The 18,471-nt window shown below is 41.6% G+C and overlaps 1 protein-coding gene across 1 annotated transcript; it reads right to left on the bottom strand.

Moving 5' to 3' along the window:
* Nucleotides 1-2,018: 2,018 nt before the first annotated feature.
* On the bottom strand, nucleotides 2,019-3,437 carry CNR1 (cannabinoid receptor 1). The gene is made up of 2 exons (XM_068551319.1): nucleotides 3,352-3,437; nucleotides 2,019-3,276 (listed from the first exon to the last, which is right to left on the bottom strand). The coding sequence occupies exons 1-2, from the start codon at nucleotides 3,435-3,437 to the stop codon at nucleotides 2,019-2,021; spliced, it is 1,344 nt and encodes a 447-aa protein (XP_068407420.1).
* Nucleotides 3,438-18,471: the final 15,034 nt, after the last annotated feature.

Below are 18,471 nucleotides of genomic sequence, written 5' to 3'. Positions count from 1 at the left end.
CTGGTCCTGCAAAAGCCATGCTTTATCTGTTTAGGGAGAAGATAGTTTGTAAGTAAAATTTGTCAGAGTCAGGTGGCTTCTTAAGCATTATCAGTGCTTACTGGGAAAGGGCCTAATTCAGAGCACCCATGGCACCATTAAGGAGTATGAAACTGGGGCGTAAGGAGAAAGCAAGCCATGCTCATCTTTATGCTTTAGCACCTCTTGCTAATCAGGAACAGAGGAGTGGCCTCTTCTTTAAAGAGCTCAAACCTATACAGACAAAGCTGGGTGCTGGGTTGTCACCAAGGGCATCTGCACAAAGCACAGAAGCAGCCATATGACATCCAGGCCTTAATCACGAGCGTGTCAGCTTCTCACTGCCCTTTTCTGTCTCACCCACTGTCTGATAAGCCTTCTTACCACATAAGCCGGATCTGGTAGTCCCACTGCAGTGAGCAAAGTATAGTGCTGCTCAAACTGGGATCACGCTGCCTACACACACAACTAAAATATGTTACCACTGGAGGGTTTTATTTTAGAGCTACTTCCCTTATAATGACTTAACATCTCCATGGACTTGATCAATATTAGGTGCTCAGAAACCAAACATTTCCCGACATGAACACTGTAAACACAGACCTTGACCTGAAGGTTCATTATAGATGATTCCTTGCTAAACGCTGGTCTTATGAAATACCTAAAGGTCAGTTTAGTACTACTTGACCCAATTTCAAAGGGGGAGGGTTCTGAAGGCTTCTGGTCAGCATTTTTATCAACTAGATTTCCGGAAGAACTCAATTTTAGAAACTGAATTCATGTGCAAGAGTGCAGCAAGGGGAACAGCTTACACGTGGTCACAGTTTTCTCACTTTAGGACATTACTAGAACAGTTACAGGATAGAAACACACACACATTTATATTCACACTCACACACAGTATAATTTTACTGATCCAGACAATACTTCTTTTCAATTAAGAAAAAATGAAGACTGTTGTTTGGCCACCCAGGCATGAAATCTACTTAAACCTGGAATATAAGGATGCAATACTCTTCAAGGAAACAGCAATTGCACAGTGATAACAACATACATTAAGATTGACACATGCTGTCCTAAGAGGTCCAGTAAGAGCTAAAGTCTAACAAAAGTCGGAGATGCCAGCCAAAGTCAATATGCAGTCTCTCTTCTGTTCTGATTGTAATCCATCACCCAACAGAACAGCTATAGTCCAGAAGATAATACAAGTCCTCGTATGAAAATGCAGGACTAAGAAATTTTTAAGTGTCAATGAATTCTTCTCAAGACTTTGGACAGTCTTCAAATTCTTCTTCTTGGATTAACAGAAAAATAAACCTTTATGGTTATTTCAATGTCAAATTTAAATAGAGATATTTGAAAAAAATATTAAGGTTTCTAAAGTCACATCATGGGCAATAATGTTTTAAAAAGTGGTCTCATTGGCATATATCCACTGCCTATGTGCCGTTGTTCTTGTAGAAGCCCACCTTGCAGTTTTGCTGGACTAGACAAATATAAATAACACATGGTAAACACTGATACACATCTCACAGGACACACTACATTTTACAAAATAGCTCTACTTTAGTACTATAACTGTTGTAAAAATGGACATCTTTGATTACTTCCGGACAAGTACATTTCACATTATAATGAAAGTTGTGATTACAAAGGCATTACTCATTTGATGGCCTTTTTCTATGGGTATTTGGGCTTCCACTTGTGTAGCCAAAGGTCCTCTCCTATTTCACTGAGACTTTGAAGGACCTTCCAGTCCCTTAAACAACAGGCTTTCTTCACCGTAAACCCCCGGAGAACTGAGTTTGAGGACCTACACTGTGGAAACGTCAGAGAACTGAAAACTGATCACGGTGACAATCACCTTTTCACTGAGCGTGGTCAACTTAAAAAAATATAACCGATGAGACGACAGACTCTTCTGGGTTTTTGAGCTTTTAAAAAAAAGAGAGAGAGAGAGAGAGAATTTCTTTTCCTGTGCTGCCAGGGACGCGTCTGGCTCACAGAGCCTCGGCAGACGTGTCCGTGGACACAGACATGGTCACCTTGGCGATCTTGACCGTGCTCTTGATGCAGCTCTCCGCGGCCCTGTGGACGCTGGCTGCATTGTTGGCGTGTTTGTGCAGGCAGTCCGAGTCCCCCATGCTGTTATCGAGAGGCTGCGCAGTGCCTTCGCACGAGGGGAACATGCTCTGGAAAGCATGTCTCAGGTCCTTGCTCCGCAGAGCATAGATGATGGGGTTCACGGTGGAATTCAGCAGGCAGAGCATGCTGCAGAACGCAAACACTGTCTTAATGAGCTTGTTCATCTTCCCAAAGACATCGTACACCATGATCGCGAGCAGAGGGCCCCAGCAGATGATCAAAACCACCAGGATCAGGACCAGGGTCTTGGCCAGCCTAATGTCCATGCGGGCTTGGTCCGGCCGGGTCACCTGCACCTTGCCGTCCTCGGACGTGTGGATGATGATGCTCTTCTGGGTACCGCGCTGGATCATGCGGACGGCGTGGCTATGCGCCTTCCAGAGGATGTACATGTAGGCGTACACGATGAACAGCAGCAGCACGCTGGTGACCCCGATCCAGAACATCAGGTAGGTCTCGTCGATGAGAGGGAAAATGTCTGAGCACGCGGATTGCAGTTTCTTGCAGTTCCAGCCCAGGAGAGGCAGCACGGCGATCACAATTGCGATGGTCCACATCAGGCAAAACGCCACCACGGCCTTGGGCCGGGTGACGATCCTCTTATAGGCCAGGGGCCTGTGAATAGATATGTACCTGTCGATGGCCGTGAGGAACAGGCTGCCGACGGAGGCCGTGAACGAGGCTGTGACCCCACCCAGTTTGAACAGAAACACGTTGGGGCTGTCTTTGCGGTGGAACACGTGGAAGTCGACGAAGCTGTAGACGAAGATGACACTCCCCAGGAGGTCCGCCACGGCCAGGCTGCCGATGAAGTGGTAAGAGGGCCGACAGCGGAGGCTGCGGGAGTGCAGGATGACGCACAGCACCAGCAGGTTCTCCAGGACCGTAAAGGTGCCCAGCGTGAGGGACAGCACGGCGATGGCCAGCTGCTGGCTGGGGTTCAGAATCATGAAGCACTCCATGTCCATAAAGTTCTCCCCGCACTGAATGTTCTCGTCGTTCTCCTTGTAGGAGGACAGAGACTTGTTGTAAAACTCGGTGAGGTTCACCTGGTCTGCTGGGACTAACTGGGGGTGGTCTCCCGCAGTCATCTTTTCTTGGAAGGGACTCCCCCTGAAGGAAGTTAAAGGAAATTTCTGCGGGAAGTACCCTAATTTGGATGCCATGTCGCCTTTGATGTCTTCGTACTGAATGTCATTGGCACCCACGTAGAGGAGGTCTGTGGTGATGGTTCGGAAGGTGGTATCGGCAAGGCCATCGAGGATGGACTTCATCCCCTCTGTCTTCGATTAGGCCACACTCACAGTGACTGAGAAAGAGCCCCGCAGCAGGAAACCCTGATGGGAGGGAAAACAGATAAGCTGAATGGGGAGAGAACAGGCAGAATAAAAACACACGAACCGCCCCCCCTCCAGAAAAAAACGATGGTAAACATCCCTAATATGTCCCCTTGTGTTATTTCATTCCTGTCTCTGAACATAGGTAAAATCCTTGTCGGATTCTGTCAACAAAATGAGTCGATCCTTCAGTTAAAGAACAGCTTCCCAGGGAATCCCCTGGTGGTCCAGTGGTTAGGACTCCACACTTTCACTATCGAGGGCATGGGTTCAGATCCCTGGTCATGGAACTAAGATTCTGCAAGCCACACAGAGCAGCGAAAAAAATAAATAAATAAAACAAAGCCACGCATTTGATCAATGTACAGAAAAATATACCATAATAAAAATAAAAACACAATTAAGATTAAAAAAAGAAAAAAAAAACAAGAAAAGCTGTCAAAAGTTGGTGAGGTAGGGCACACACCCAACACATCTATTTCTTTCATTATTTAAGCTCTCTGGACTTGAGTTGCTGTGTGAGGCCCGCGTGGACCTCCAGGGTCTGGTGGTCAAGTGAAAGCAATGCGTCTTGGGTGTGGCTGTGTTAGGGAGTGTTTGCCACCTGGTTTCTACTATTACACACACACACACACACACACACACACACACAGTCCTGATGCTGGTGGGGAAAGCAACCACATGTCACACAATCTCTGCTCTTAAAGACTCTACTGCCTTGTCACATGCCTTGTCACACAGGTAAGACTGAGCATATAAGACAACCAAAGAACAAGAGAGTGTGGAGTCAAGGACAGAGTCGTGCGGCCTGTGTGTTGAGCATGAAGGCGGAGGAGGACGTTGCTGGGAACTATAGGAAGCAAGTGGCCTTAATGGGAAGATCCAGGCTCTAGCCCTGACTCCATCAGGCAAGTTCCCTCACCCAGAGAAGATGTTTGAACTGAGCCATGGCTGAGGTGAACTTCTAGAATGTCTACGCCAGCCAAGAAAAATGTTACGAAGGGTAAATTTGCACTGAGGCTCCCGGGAAGACCAAGATCTTTAACACTGGAAAGTAGTGACAATGGACAGTGCTTCCAGACAGCAACTTCCATGAGCGGTGAGGTGACACCAGCACACACTGGAGGATGGGAGAAAGACCTGATCATCCAAGCCTTTCCAGGTGGATGGCACTGGAAATAAGGATGGCTGAGAGGAGCGGCCGGATTTTCAGGGCTCTTCAATTCTCAGCAAGGCAATTTGGCTCTGTTTCAAAATAAATGGCCAGAGAATTGGTGCTCCTATTTATAAATATCTGTTTAAAATGTGGCTATTGGGCTCTTTAGCTTATATATTAGAAATACTGAGGGCAGTCCAAGATGGCGGTGTAGAAAGATCCTGAACCCCTTCCTCCCGGAGGCCCACCTAATCTACAGATACAAATGGAACAATTCCCTCTGAAAAAGACTTGAAAACCAGCTGAATGGCACTTCACAACAGACGATAAAAGGGCCACATCAAGACATGTGGGAGAGGCAAATCATGATGTCGTATACCTGAAACTAAGACAATGTTCAATGTCAATGATCTCAGTATAAATAAATAAAGAAGAAATATTAGAAGTATGGAGTGAGATCTACAATCATTTTAAAAATCATAAAAGCCAATATTTTACTAATTGCCTTTTTGTTGTTCCTAAACATATCACACTGTATTGGGAGGGAGAAAGATAGGCATTAGCTTGGATCCAATTAAAATGTTCTGAATCCTCCTGCTAAAATACAGAGATCCCACCTATCTGAATTAATAATTCATTTATTCATCCATTCAACAAATTGTGGCACACCCACTATGTGCCAGGCACTGTACTAGGCACTAAGAACAGAACGGTATCTGGAAAGAGCCCCTGACCACATGGAGTTCAGTGTAGCAGAGGAGACATGCTGACCCTGTAAGTATGAGAAAGCATTGTGACAGCTACAGTCGGGGACATACAGGATGCTGTGGGAGCAGCAGTCTGGGGGTTGAAGGCGGCTTCCCCAAGGAAAGGATGTTTATGCCAAGAGTATGTAGAATTAATGTAGGTGGAGGCAGGACACGGAGACACAGAAAAAATTTTTTAATGAATACCTGAAGTGTCATGATGTGGTTTTCGTTCTGTTTGTCTAGTAGTTGGGAATAGGCACAACATGCTAAATGTGGCCCAACTTCCCACATTCTGCCACCTCTAAGTCCAGGCCACCATCACTGCTCACCAGACAGAACCCGAGTACCAGCCACGTGGCCAGTTTTCCTGCCTTTCTCTGGACTGATCCCCTTTTGATCACTTGCCAAATAAATAGCTGCTGCCGTGATCTTCATAAAACAGGCGGCTGATTACGTGACTCCCCTATTTCAACCTCTTTGCCCTGAAGACCAAGGTCAAGTTCGTACACAAGGTTTCCCTTTCAGGCCCATGCTCTCCAGACCATCCCACGCAGCTCTTCTCTCTGCCATCTGTGTCAGCCCAGCTGAGGGCCTTTCAGATCTGACCCTCACTCCCTTGTGCCCAGAGCTCTCCACATTCTGTTCTCCCTGAGCAGGAAAGCTCTCTACCTCCATCCCCACACCCATAGGATGAAGTCCAGTAAAAGGCTTCCTTCCCAGGGTGGTCTAGCCCCTGCCTGTCTCTCCATCCCTCCTCTCACCGTTCGTGGACTTGCCACTACACCAGATAATTCAGTTCCATGAACACACCAAATCCATTGCTTTTCAACTTGGTGCTTTTCACACTCCTCTGAGCAAACACCCTTTCCCTTCCTCCACCTGGTCAACTCCTTCCCCTCAGTTTGATGTAGCTCCCCTGCTCCCACCATACCCTCTTTGGGGCTCCTAGAATATCCAGATAGAGTTCTACCATGGTGTCCATGGTGTTTACTAAATATTCTAATATTTCTCCGTGTTTGCATCTGTTTTGCCCCTCCCTCCCACCCACTAGGTAGTAAGCTCACTGAGGGAAGGAATTTTATTTATCTTAGTGTTTATTCATAGCATTTAATGTAATGCCTAGTGTATAGAAGGGGGCCCTACATAAGCTGGTTGATTGAATATATGTATTTCAAAAGAGAAAAAAAATCCCTTTCCTTTTCAAGGTGGGGGAGGGATTCACCCAATCATAATGGGAATAAATAAGCATGTAGCTTGAATCAGGGTATTTATCCTAAATAGCTGCCTGATCCATTCGCGCTAGAAAAATGCTCTATTTAGATGAGGTAACTGACATTGTAAATGAAAGCTGCCTGTGCAATGATTACCTAGCCTAAATACTCATGGAATGAGCCACATGACACAGGCAACTTTGGCTAGACAGAGGTGAAGGAGAATACCGGCAATATTTTACCGGATGGTGAACAAAGCAAGCATGATAGGTAAGTCAGGGGGGCTCCCTTAGCTCCTTCATGGTCCTGTAGCCCTTTCGCATGATCAGTATAGCCTGCAATGACAGTTTGGAGGTACCACCGAACCAAGGGCCCCGAATCATCCATGACTAACTTCTGGCATCGCTCAGGAACTTACTGCTTCTTCTCTGAGCCGGTTCTGCACACCCTCCCACACTGGCAAAGGGCAAGGCACACAAGGGCTGGGAATCGCTCAACCAGAGGCAGGAGCACTAGTGCACAGACCACACAGGGACACCCAGCGTGCACTGAGAGTCTGATAAAGCCCAACCAGGTGTCCCAGGGAGGTTGACTAGTTGTGGAGGATATAAAAATAGAGGATGCAGAAATAAAAGACTGAAGTTCAACAGCCACAGTGGTTGCCCTGTGCTTCCTGGTTCCTCTATTACAATCTCTCCTGAGTCCCCAGCTCAGCCTGGCTCCACCTGTTCACTCTCAAGTGTCCTCAAGTTCCCTGTTCAGCCATCTGTCATATCCTTTCTCACATCCTCGGCTCTTCCAGAAAATGTCCTACATGTGCCCACCATTGGGCCATGTCTCTTGAGTCAAGTTTGCTCTTTGTGCAAACTTACATTCGCTCAACAACTCCACTTACATATGAAAGTGTTCATGGAACAGGAAGGACACAGAAGATAGCCACAATCTGTGAGAGCCGTTAATGGTCCTGGCACAACCTCAAATCCTACTTTTGCTTCTCAACTGCCACCCATACTGAAACACACAGCTTCCTGGCCTGGGAGATGGCTCCCTGCTCCTTGAATCACCCTTGCACACCTTCCTCCTTTCCTCCTACCCCTCCCTCTGTCTGAAATACTCATTTCCAAGTTGTCTTTCTGAGATAAATTATCTTTACCTCCTTGACCTGCCCTTCCCACCAGGGAGAACTAGTCCCCCGGTTTTCCCCTCTATTATAGACCTCATCATAGCATTTATGCATAAGTTTACATATTTATTTCCATAACTAGAATGTGCTTTCCAAGCACAGGACTGGCGTCTTTTTTTTCTTATGTGACTCCCTGACCTGATAACATGATAGCAGGCGTAGCGGGGATGGGGGAGGCTGGGTTCCCTTAGAAATCTTCCCATGAACCTAATATGGTGGCAGCTGAATTTCATTAACTGATCCATGAAAGCCGTGATTTAATAATATATATTTGCCTTTTCTTAAAATTAGAAGAGAGAAAGGTAATTAGTTCAATGGACATTTGGCCTGAAGATCAAAGTTTGAGCCCAACATTTCCAAGCAGCTACTGGGGGCCAGTCCATGATCTCCATCCTATAAGTCACCTTCTCTCAAGTAACTGATTCTCCCTTCACGCTGCCTAATTAAAAACTAATTTATTTGACATTTTGATTGTTTATATGTATATATTCCATTCATACAATTCAAAATGTACAAAAGGATATACAGCAAAGAGTCAACCTAACCTCTCCCATTCTGATGTTCCAGCCAAGAACTGATGTTCTTGGTACTGATGTTCCAGTACCAAGAGGCAAGAAGTTTCTTGGTACTCCTTGCAGCGATATTCCATGCATATTCAAGCAAATATATATACATTTATCCCCTCTTTCTTTTCTTTTTAACAAACGCTAATATACGTACTGTTCGGCACCTTGCTTTTCCACCTAGAAGTATATGTGAAGACAGTTCCACATCAGTACACAAAACCTCCCTTCTCATTTAGCAGCTGCCTTGAGTATCTGTTAGATGAATGTGACCTGCCTCCTACGGACGCAGGTTTAGCTTATTTATCATCTCTTACTATTACAAATAATGCAGCCATGTCATGTTTCACATTTTTTACAGTATTGTGAATAATCTCTCCAGTCACCCAAGCTCACACCCCACACTTACCCTGGATTCCTTCTCCTTGGCCTCTATAATCAGGCAGACCACTAAGTCTTGCTGATTTTTCCCCTTTTAAGCACATATGGAGAGCTTATTATGTGCAGCTGGCCCTCTGAGCCTCTGATGTATATCAAATTATTTTCACAGTAGCCCTGTGAGTTAGATGCTATTATTATCTCCATTTTACAGATGAAAGGCACAGAGAGGGTAAGTAATTTGCCATTCACACAGCTAGTAAGGGCAGAGCCAGAATGAACTCAGATATTCTGATTCTAGAGCAGTGCTGTCCAATAAAAATGGAATGCAGAAGGCTGCTGGACATCCAATATAAGATGCACATTTTTTTTGTTGGTGGTGGTGGGAATGTAAGTTGGTGCAGCCACTCTGGAAAACAGTACGGAGGTTCCTCAAGAAAACTAAAAATAGAGTTGCCATATGATCCAGCAATCCCACTCCTGAGCATATATCCAGAGAAAACTATAATCCAAAAAGATACATGTGGGGCTTCCCTGGTGGCGCAGTGGTTAAGAATCCGCCTGCCAATGCAGGGGACACTGGTTCGAGCCCTGGTCCAGGAAGATCCCACATGCTGTGGAGCAACTAAGCCCATGCGCCAAAACTACTGAGCCTGCGCTCTAGAGCCCGTGAGCCACAACTACTGAAGCCCATGTGCCACAACTACTGAAGCCTGCACGCCTACAGGCCGTGCTCCCCAACAAGAGAAGCCATCACAATGAGAGGCCCTCGCACTGCAACAAAGAGTAGCCCCCGCTTGCTGCAACTAGAGAAAGCCCGCACACATCAACAACGACGCAACGCAGCCAATAAATAAATAAATAAATAAAATTTATAAAAAAAAGAAAAAAGATACGTGCACCCAGTGTTAATAGTAGCACTATTTGCAATAGCCAAGACATGGAAGCAACCTCAATGCCCATCAACAGATGAATGGGTAAAGAAGATGTGGCACATATATACAATGGAATATTACTCAGCCATAAAAAAGAATGAAATAATGCCATTTACAGCAATATGGATGGACTTAGAGATGATCATACTAAGTGAAGTATGTCAGAAAGACAGATACCATACGATATCACTTACATCTGAAATCTAAAATATGACACAAATGAATGTATTTACGAAACAGAAACAGACTTACATAGAAAACAAACTTATGGTTATCAAAGAGGAAAGGGAGTGGGGGAGGGATAAATTAGGAGTTTGGGATTAGCAAATACAAACTACTACATATAAAATAGATAAACAACATGGTCCTACTGTATAGCACAGGGAACTATATTCAGTATCCTGTAATAAACCATAATGGAAAAGAATATGAAATATATGTATATATCGGTTATATATATATAACTGAATCACTTTGCTTTACACCAGAAACTAACACAGCATTGTAAATCAATTATTCTTCAACAAAAAATTAAATTTAAAAAAATGCAGAGTTTTTTCACATTTTAACATCCCTGAAATTAGAGTGTATCTTATAGAGGGTATCATAGTTTCGTTGTCATAGAGCCTCTCCAGCTGGGGCCCCCCTGATGGGGTCAAGGAGATGCCCTCCCAGAGTCACCCTCCTCCAATTCCAGGAACTCCGTGGGCTTGCTCCTGGGGTCTGTCCTCCTGGAGGCCGCCGGAGGCAGCTGTTTGTGGGGGAAGCGGTGTGCGGATGGGCAGCCTGGGCCGATCACACGCGTGTGCCTGCATGCGTGTGTCCTTGTGGTGCAGTGTGGGTGGGAGCAGAAGGGGGCGGGCAAAGCTGGCTCTCCTGCACCATCATGTTTTGCTGTCTAACTCCAAGGAGGCCAAAAATTCTAAATTTGAACCTGGCCTTGCAGGCCCTTGTGAAGGCATATTTGTCAAGGTAAAGAGGCTGGAACATACTTTATTTAATAGTTTATGAGCTTGATTTATAGCTTCAAAATAGTTTTTAAAAAAATGGGATGCAAGCCACATAGGCAATTTTAAAATTTCCATTATCGAGGGTAAAAAGAAAAAAGTAAAAGGTGATATTAATTTTAATAATATATTTTATTTAACTCAATACATCCAAAATATTATCCTTTCAATATGTGGAACTAGCCACATTTCAAGGGCTTAATAGCCACATGTGGCTAGTGGCTACCATATTGGATATTGTTTGGATATTGATGGGTTTGGAGCTGCTTTCAACCCTTATGATACATCATCTCCCTAACCTAAGACAGGGATGCTACTATCTCCCTTCTTTTCCCCGCTGATTCCAGCCAGTCCAAGCACCAGTAATGGAGAGAACACTGAATTAGGAGTTAGCAAACCAAGATTAGTGTCAGACCTGTATTTGGGTAAGTAGTTAATCTTTCTAAAGCTCATTATTTCATCTGTAAAATGGGAAGGAGAAGGAGTAGGAGGAGGATGCCTCAATCATAGAATTGTTTTGAAAATTAAATGAAAAAAAAAAGTGCACGTGAAGTACTTAACGTAGTGCCTGGCACAAAATTTAAGTCTTCAATAAATATTAACTATTATTATCATTACTTAGTATAATGGCTCTTTGCCATATATTAATTATACTTCCAGATAACTCATTGACTTAATTAGATCATAGGCTACTTATTCAGTTTTTATTTTTGTCTCGGCACTTAAAGCATGAAGCAAATATAAGATACACACACGGGTGAGGGAGGAGGAAACTTTATTGAATGTCTATTACATTCCAGGCATTTGAGAGACTCTGCATATATTCTGTCATGAAATTGTCATGACAACTCTATCAGGTGCTTATTTATAATCCCCGTGTTGCAGATAAGGGAGTGGAGACCGTTAGATTTCAAATAAATTGTCCAGAATATGAAGAGTTTGTAGCTGAACCCATGTCTCTCAGACACCAGAGTTTCTGCTTTTGGACTTCATACATGCTTTTAAGCATTAACAGTAACTAGGATAAAGCCATTTTGCATCTTACAGCATATTCTAGTCTTCCAGCTTCTTACAAACACGATTTACGGCATTTTGCCAATAGTAATTAAGACTACCTCCTACTAAATCACTCTTTCCTATCCCAGCCCATCTAGGTAAATCTGCCTACTGGCATGTCCTCAAGGATGAAAATTTTAGTATTTGGAAGAGGTATAAAGCTTCTTCAGTTAAGACGAAGGATCACAAACCTTATTTCAATAATTCAAAACATGTGTGCCTGTGATTTACTCTATATTAAGATCACCACATATGTGATCACAATTTCCCATTTTAATGTGACCAAGCACTTTCATTAAAAAAAAAAAAAAACAGCTTGTTAAAACCTGAGTCAGGGCACAGTGTGGTAATGAAATATAGAGTAATTTCTACCCAACATAAGCCAACTTTAATTAAAGAATGCAGTTAAAAATATACATGGATTTTGTGCAGTTCAAGGATCTTAGCAATGTCAAAATGCCACTGTGCACAGGCTATTTTAACAGTTAATGGGATCATGGCAAGAAAACTGCGCTCTGCATTTTGGTAACTCTTTCCTTTATTTTTACATTTGGATTATTACAGTAATTTCCACCTTACTATTTTTTTTTTTTTTTTTTTTGTATTGAGAGTTTTCTTGGAGAGTTCATTAGTAATATAGTTTAGGCTTTGGGGGATGCAGCTACCATTAATTTTGTTTTTGTTTGCTACTGGGAAAACCATAATTGGAAATTTCCAGCTAGATGTGTAGATGCACCTATTAAAGAAGCAGTTGGGTTTTGTTACCATTATAGTAAAAGAATGATTGAATGACATTTAAGGGGATTTTCCTAGAATTTTTCTTTTAAAAATATAAGCAACATAGTCTAACGATTTAGGCTGTAAATCATGCCTTTATAACAATAATAAAAATACTTTAATAGATTGAATCTATTATTTTTTAAAAACTTCAATTTTTAGAATAACATCACCTGTTCTTTTTGCCCACCTCTCTATGCACACCTGCTTTTCTCCATCCACCACCTCCAAACTTATACATCAACTAGCAGGCTACGGTGTCATCAAGAAATTGTTATGGGTTTGGCAGCAGTATGGAGTTTTTTTAAAAAGTCTATTCAGAGTCTGTATATTTGTTTCTGTAACCATTAAGGGTATAAAACATCCATGTTCTGATTAGGATGAACATGGAATAGGTCCTCAAAACAAGACTTCAAATAAAATCTTTTCTATACCAGTATAATTTAATAGCAGGCTATTTTAGATGTCATTGCCCCACTGACGACCTTCTTTGTTTCAGAGGGACACTTCAGTAATTTAGATATTTGGCACTGTTGATTCTGGAGTCAAAATCCTTGCAGCATCTCTGGGGGAACAGGCACTAGAGAGTATTTGCTTCCTGCAGGATGTCATGTCCAGGAAGGCAGAAAACCCTCTAGAAGCATCAGAAGCATTGGTGCTCCCAATATAGTTACAGACTGTATCAGCCGACCAGGCTCCTTTTCTAGATTCTAAGTTTGTAAATGCTTTAAGGAAATAATCCCAAGCTCATCATGTCTAGATTGATAGGTGTCCAGGATATCAAATGTAGGAGCCATAGGCCTTTTCTTAATCGTGTTGTTTCCCTTAGTTTGTTGGTTCTGTCTTGTTCTGCTTGGCTAACCTTATAAAAGAGCCTTGCGAATGGTTCAAGAGAAAGAAGGTGCCAGTGGATATATTTGTTTGTTATTTTCCATTCATTTCTGGGAACGAGTCTGGTTTCTCTTAATTTGATCAAGAAAAATAACTTGCTAATGTATTTCTCTAAAGTCAGTAGGGAAAATTTTAGTTGACTCTTATAACTGCATTATGTCTAAGGCACGTCCTTAATATACACTGGCAGATCTCACGGGCCAACTTCACACTTGATGAATGATGCTTCTGTTACAGTTGCATGGGCAACTGAGTCTGTTCTAACTCTTACCTAACCAGTTGAGTTTTGGAATTATTAAAGTAGTTTGGTCACTTATTGCACCATCTTCCATAGCAAAGTCAAAGTTTGACTTAGTTATCCTGATAATTCAGGCAAAAATACATAATTCTTTTTCCTTGTGTTAATGTTCTCTCTCTTTCCCATATATAAAAGAAAATTCCATTATGTTGGTAATGCTCAGTTGGTTCTGAAAGGCTTAGCTTTTCTTATACTTTGTAGCACAGAGCAGAAGTTATTAAATGTACCCTTTTCTCTGGTCTATTCTTACTAACAATATGAGCGTTACATTTTTCATTAAAAATATCAATTATTATGAACCAGATAGACATTAGGACACTTATACGGCTATATTTCTGTTCAAATTTAACCTGAAGTATGCCTAATTATTTAACATTTATAGGCTTCTTAAAGCATAAAGAATTGCAGGGCTCAAGAAATGATGCCTTTAAACTACATCAAATTAAGCACTCACTATTAGGTGAAAATGCTAGAAGGAAAGCCTATCACAAAAGCAAATTAATGATACAGATGAACTGATTCCTTAGATTTGTTGACTTTTATAACCAATTCCATTAATCATTTAATTTTGCTCTGCTGTTTTGGTGTTTCCTCCTACCAAGTGCCTTTGCTTGTTTGGCGCAGGGGGGAGTGGGGTAAGGGAGATACATTTTCTATATAAGCTGTAAGGAGCATAATTGAAGCAGCCTTCCCTTAAAATAGAATTTGCGAAGTTTTCAATTCAATAGAAGCCCTGGCCCATATACAAAATACTCCATAAGATTGTCTTTATCTTGCATGAGGTTTGATCAATAAAGGCCGAAAGCAATATGCAGAACCCAGGGGGCAGGTAATCTTGACAGTTCATTGCCAAGGACAACAGTGGTTTAAAGCGTGCTACCTGTTGTCCAATGGAGCAGCAACTTTTCAGTTTCTTCATTCATCTTTCAACAAAAAGTATCTTCTCTTTGAATCCATGAACAGACACATGAAGTCGAACTAAAACCAGAGTCCTTTTTCCCCAGGCTCAAATCTCAGTGATTGGGTGACTAGGGTGATTAAATGTACGACAGAGAAAATTCCAGTTCCCAAATATTTTCAATCAGAAACATCTTTATGTGCCATGCATCATGCTAAGGATATGTATTATTTTTAATATTTACATGAATTAGGTGCTATTACAATTCCCATTCTACATATGAGAAAACTGAGGCTTAGAGAGGTACAGCTTTGCCCAGCGTTTCCCACTAGAGAGAATGGAGTTAGAACTTCAACCCAGGTCTGTATAACTCAACGTCCCTGCTCTCAACTTCGAGGTCCAGGAACCATTTAATAAGACTGTCTTCTTTCCACTTCTAAGGAAAGGGAAGAATCAATTTTGAGAAAGGAGGTAATAAATAGTACTTAATAATTTTACACAATGAACAACTAAAATCTGAAGGAATGCTCTACTGACAGAAAAAAGTTGCCCATAGCACTTGCAAATCATCCTTGTCCCATGGGCTTTAGGGACAAAGTATGAGAATTAACTATGAGCTATAAATCCTAGCCTTGGATTAGCACCTTATTTGCAATCAATGGCTGTTGGCAAGTAATAAATAAAATCTAACTTGTCTTTGCCACTAATTTTAAAAATTACGTATATATTTTTTTCTTCAGTAGTCAATTATAAAGATTATGGACAGTTATGATAGTTTCCATGACACCAGCGAGGAACAGAGAGGGCACCTTCTTTAGGTCTGAATGAGACATGACTGTTGTTAGTCGACAAAAGCTTGAAACGTTCATTGCCCATACGGAGATATTCAAACTCAAAGGAAATCACTCCGCTTCCCACCATGAGCAGGGTGGTTTTCTTAAGGCCCAGAGAGAGGATGCCTCTCTCTGGTCAGTTCTTAAGATCTTGCCTGGAATCAAGGCAGAAGAAACTATGTAATCGTCATTTGGGCTCCAACAAGGGAGTGCCTGTGACTCACTCTTGGCACCCAAAGGGCACACAGCTGTGTTACTACAGCAAGGTGGCAGATGGATATAAAGTTATTGGCTCCTTACATGCTTCGTGTAACATATTTTTGTTGGGCATGTGCTCTGTGCTAAACACTGTAGACATTGTCTATTCATGTATCACACCTGGATAATGGATACAGGTCAAGGAAGCAAGGGAAAAGATTCTCCATTCCAACCAACCCATCCAATAGCCCATCCATCTGCCCTTCCCCTCCCACAGAAGACAGAGTTGAGTAGGATATGAATACAAGTAATAGGCAGATGATACTTCATCATCAAATAGTACTGGCTTGGGTAAATTCCCTTCCTATATGTGCTTTGAGGTTTTCTCCCTGGAGAGATGATTGGCAATGCTGAGTCATCCCATAGCAGTCTTTCTTGTGTCTAAACCCTTCAGATCATGAACACCTTGAGAGTAGGGACCTGTATTATATGGTCTTGAATGTCCTCTGCCTGGCACAGGGCCTGGCACAGGGTATGTACTCAATGCCTGTTTACTAAATGAATGTTGGCAGTAGAGCAGAGCTATCCTAGCGGAATGACTTTTAACTGTGGCTAGTTTTCCTTGGCATAAAGTCAGTTGATCATTAGGGAAGTAAACCTGAGTCTTGGTCTTATACAAACATCCAACTGGAAAGAACTACCCAGATGTAAAAGTTACATGAAAGGCATCAACAACTGTTTATCCCAGGATCTTTGATCTCAGTAGCAAACGGAAATTATATTGATGGCAAGTAGAAGTTATGGGCAAAGATCAGGTATTTGCTTTCTATTCTGATCCTTGTTGAGCCTGAGTATGTACTATGAACCTCAACGTTTTGCCATATAACAATGATATATAAGGAGATTTTTGTGAGATGCACAACCGTGAATGAATCCTAATTATATGCTGTTGATAGACCTTTAAAGACAGTGTATGAAATTATGATTATAATGGACTTTTTCCTTCCCTCAAATGCATGCTATTATGCACTGATTTTTCCCAGATGGGTTTCTCCGTGTGCAAGTGTGTTTTCAAAACAACTTATCAAGAGAAGTTATGTGAAAATTCAACCACTAGATGGAGTGGCTTTTATAAGCCCTCAGGAATCAATTTGTTACTCTGTTCAGTGGACATGGCTCTTGCTTTGGTTGAGCAACTTTTCCTGCTAACAACATTTTATGCGTTTTACAACTGAATTAATTTAAACATAAATAAGAAAATATGTTAAAGAGGGTTAAAATGTGCTATTACTATTGCCTACAAAAACGAAATTTCTAATTGTTTTTCTGAGGCAAAAGGGCATTGAGAAAATCTAATACATTGATAAAAATTAACTGTGAGTATTTGGAATTGTGCCTCAAGACAGTAATTAAGAATGAGTAAAGGAAAGTAGTTATGCTGAAAACAAATGACATGTTTATGCCAAGAGATGCTAAAAGTAAGAATGGAACGTCTCAGGAGCCCAAAATCAATTCTAATAACAAACTCAACTCATTTCTATTTTATGAAACATTTGGCTTTCCAATTTTCAAATATAAAATCACCAACACAGGTTGTAACTCTGTGATGAAAAAGAATGGAAAATTATTTTCTATCATTACAGAAGCTAAAATGGAATATTTCACAAGAGAAGTTAATATTTGTTTAAATACTCATACAAATCAAGGATACACTTGTTTTCTAAATAATTCAATTTCCTTCCTATCATTTTCTCACTGGAATAATTTTAAACATTTTTATTGTGTGTAAGTTCAGGGTTCCATTTAAATATGATTTTAAAAACCAGGTACTTACATATCACCTACTTTAGTTGAAAACCACCTACTTTAATAAAAAAAAATTTTTCAGTGTGTATCTTGTATAAATTTTTCTGTTTATACAAGATATAAACAGAAAAATATGCTTTCAAGATGTAAATTATAATGTACAAACAGAACTAGAAGAACTTGGTTTCAGTAATGATGCAAAGTATGCTTTGGAAATGTAGTAACAAATTGGATGCAAGTACAGAGTTTTTATGCCATTGAAACCATGAGGTAGTTCTATTATACTTAAGAGTTTGACCTTGAGTCATGGTTTGTGCGCTACAACTATGTGATTTTGAACAGAGTTGAGAAACTAAAAGTATTCAGGAAAAGTGACGTGAAGATAAAGAACTAGGAAATAAGATAGTTGAGCATAGGCTGGACATCCCAGGGTGCACCTTAAAGAACAGTCTGAGAAGTCACATGTGGTTTGGAAGAGCACGCAGAGTCAGTTATTTAATAGGTCAGTGGATGCTGACCAAAGGATGGTCATCCTGGTCAAAGGATGCTCTCCCACCAGAAGCATCAGCACCACCTGGGAACTTGGGAGAAATGCAGTCTCAGGTCCGACCTCGGACCTACAGAATCAGAAACTCTTTTTCTGGGTTGGGGCACATCTGTGTTTTCACAAGGCCTCCAGGAGATTCTAAGACACTCTAAAATCTTAGAACCATTGTTAAAGATGGAAACCTGTGAAAAAGACTAGATGGGGGAGGCAAATAGAAGTAGCCTTGAAGAAGAATTGAGGTGAGATAGGAAGAAAGAATATTCTATGAGCATAGGTTTTTCGATCATTGAAGTGGATGGTGAAGGAAGCCTGTTCATGATAAAGTAGTCTCCCACAGAAGATCTTTAAAACCAAGCCTTTTTCTATTTGATTGGAGTAGAACAATGTAGTCTAGCCTGAAAATGAGCATAAGAGTGAAGAACCTCTCAAGGATTTTCAGTCTACAATCCAGAGCTTCTCTGCACTTTTTCAGGTAACTTATTTGC

Source organism: Eschrichtius robustus, chromosome 9, assembly GCF_028021215.1.
Source record: "Eschrichtius robustus isolate mEscRob2 chromosome 9, mEscRob2.pri, whole genome shotgun sequence".
NCBI classification, from domain to species: domain Eukaryota; kingdom Metazoa; phylum Chordata; class Mammalia; order Artiodactyla; family Eschrichtiidae; genus Eschrichtius; species Eschrichtius robustus.
This window is presented reverse-complemented; position numbering and strand designations above follow the sequence as displayed.